This window comes from Trypanosoma equiperdum, assembly GCF_001457755.1.
Source record: "Trypanosoma equiperdum strain OVI genome assembly, contig: ctg_555, whole genome shotgun sequence".
Classification (NCBI taxonomy): Eukaryota; Euglenozoa; class Kinetoplastea; order Trypanosomatida; family Trypanosomatidae; genus Trypanosoma; species Trypanosoma equiperdum.
The window spans coordinates 9,253-10,605 of NW_027124482.1; the positions used below are offsets into that span (position 1 = coordinate 9,253).

The window sequence follows — 1,353 nt, forward strand, 5'->3', positions numbered from 1 at the left end:
ATGGATTTCTGATGCAGACTGTTTTTCCAGTAGCAAGCGCTTGACTATCGTCTTGGCTCTTTTTTCGTAGAACCGCAGAGCCGAGTTAGTTTTTTTCTGTATAATCGCTGCTTCGTCGGCTTTCTTTAGTTTTGCCGCTGCTTTTCTAAGGTTCACCTCCCATGCTATTGGTGTCGCCGTCTCTCCGCTTTTGAATGGCGAGGATTTGGTGAAGTCCGCGCATGCTGTGCTTGCTACCTTTTTGCATTGATGCGTGGTTCCGATTATGCCGAGTACCATGGCCATGGCTCCGCCGTTCCCTATTGTTTTGAACATGCCTTTTAGTGCCGCAATTTTGCTTTCTATTAGCTCCGCTGTCAGTGTCTCTGATGGGTATTCGGCGCAAACGCTCTGGATGCTGTCGTATCCTGCTTTGTACGATGCGCCGTTGTTTTCTGTTAGTGTCGCCGTCGCGGCAGATCCGCAGACATCAGTGTTTTGTGTATCTCCGAATTTGGAGCACACGCATGTCACAGTCGCGCAGAGCGCCTCCCCGACTGCTGGAAACACGCAAAGTACTTCGGTGTTACCTGTTTCGGTTATTTTACACCTTTGGTTAGCGTCTTCATAAAGTTTTGGAACGTTTTACGCTGCTGTGTTGAGATCGGTTCCGATTTGCGCTTCCAAATTTTCTAAATTGGGTTTGTATTTGGTGTCGAACTCGTGTTGTAGTGCTGTTGCCTCTGCTACCATCGCTGCTAGTGCTATCCTTGCCGCCGATGCTGACGGTGTGTTTAGCAAGCCGGTGGGTATTCTACTTTCTGGACTAGTGGCTTCCTTTGCGGTGGCTTGAGTGTTTAGATGAGCCCACTTTTTGAAGTCAGCTTCGCACTGTGGTTGGTTGGTCTGCTCATGACAGGCCGCTTTCTCCCCCAGATCCGATGCCGCTTTTTTTGGTGTATTTAGCCCGCAATTGACTTTCAGCTAATGTCATGTTTAACACTTCTAGTGTTGCAAGTTCTGCCCTGGCGGGTTCCAGCTCAGGAGGCGCCGACATGTCGGCATGTATGAGTTTAACAAGTTGACAGAGAGCTGAAAGCTCCGCTACGTTCTGCGCCTGGTCGTCGGTTGTGCGGCTGCTTTGATCCAGCACGCATATTACTACGACGGAAAATATCCCTCGCTGCATTGGTATATTTTCTAATCTTCGACTATATCTTAAAATTTTGTTAGTTTATACTGGTACATCCTTTACAGTTATTTCACACGATTTTGGAGTTATGGATAAAGTTCAAAGAAAATTGCCAATGTCGTTTGCAGGGGAAGTTTTTAAAGGTGTTTTCGTTTCTGTTTCTAATCATAGTTGTAGCCATT

At 47.0% G+C, this 1,353-nt stretch overlaps 1 pseudogene across 1 annotated transcript in view; it reads right to left on the minus strand.

The window, feature by feature from the left end:
- TEOVI_000247800:pseudogene overlaps nt 1-1,174 on the minus strand; it is a 1,545-nt pseudogene extending 371 nt beyond the window's left edge. The window contains 2 exon segments of the mRNA in view: nt 1-936; nt 938-1,174. The exon segment at nt 1-936 is cut by the window's left edge and continues 309 nt beyond it. Of these exon segments, the coding sequence occupies nt 1-936; nt 938-1,174 (1,173 nt within the window).
- Nucleotides 1,175-1,353: the final 179 nt, after the last annotated feature.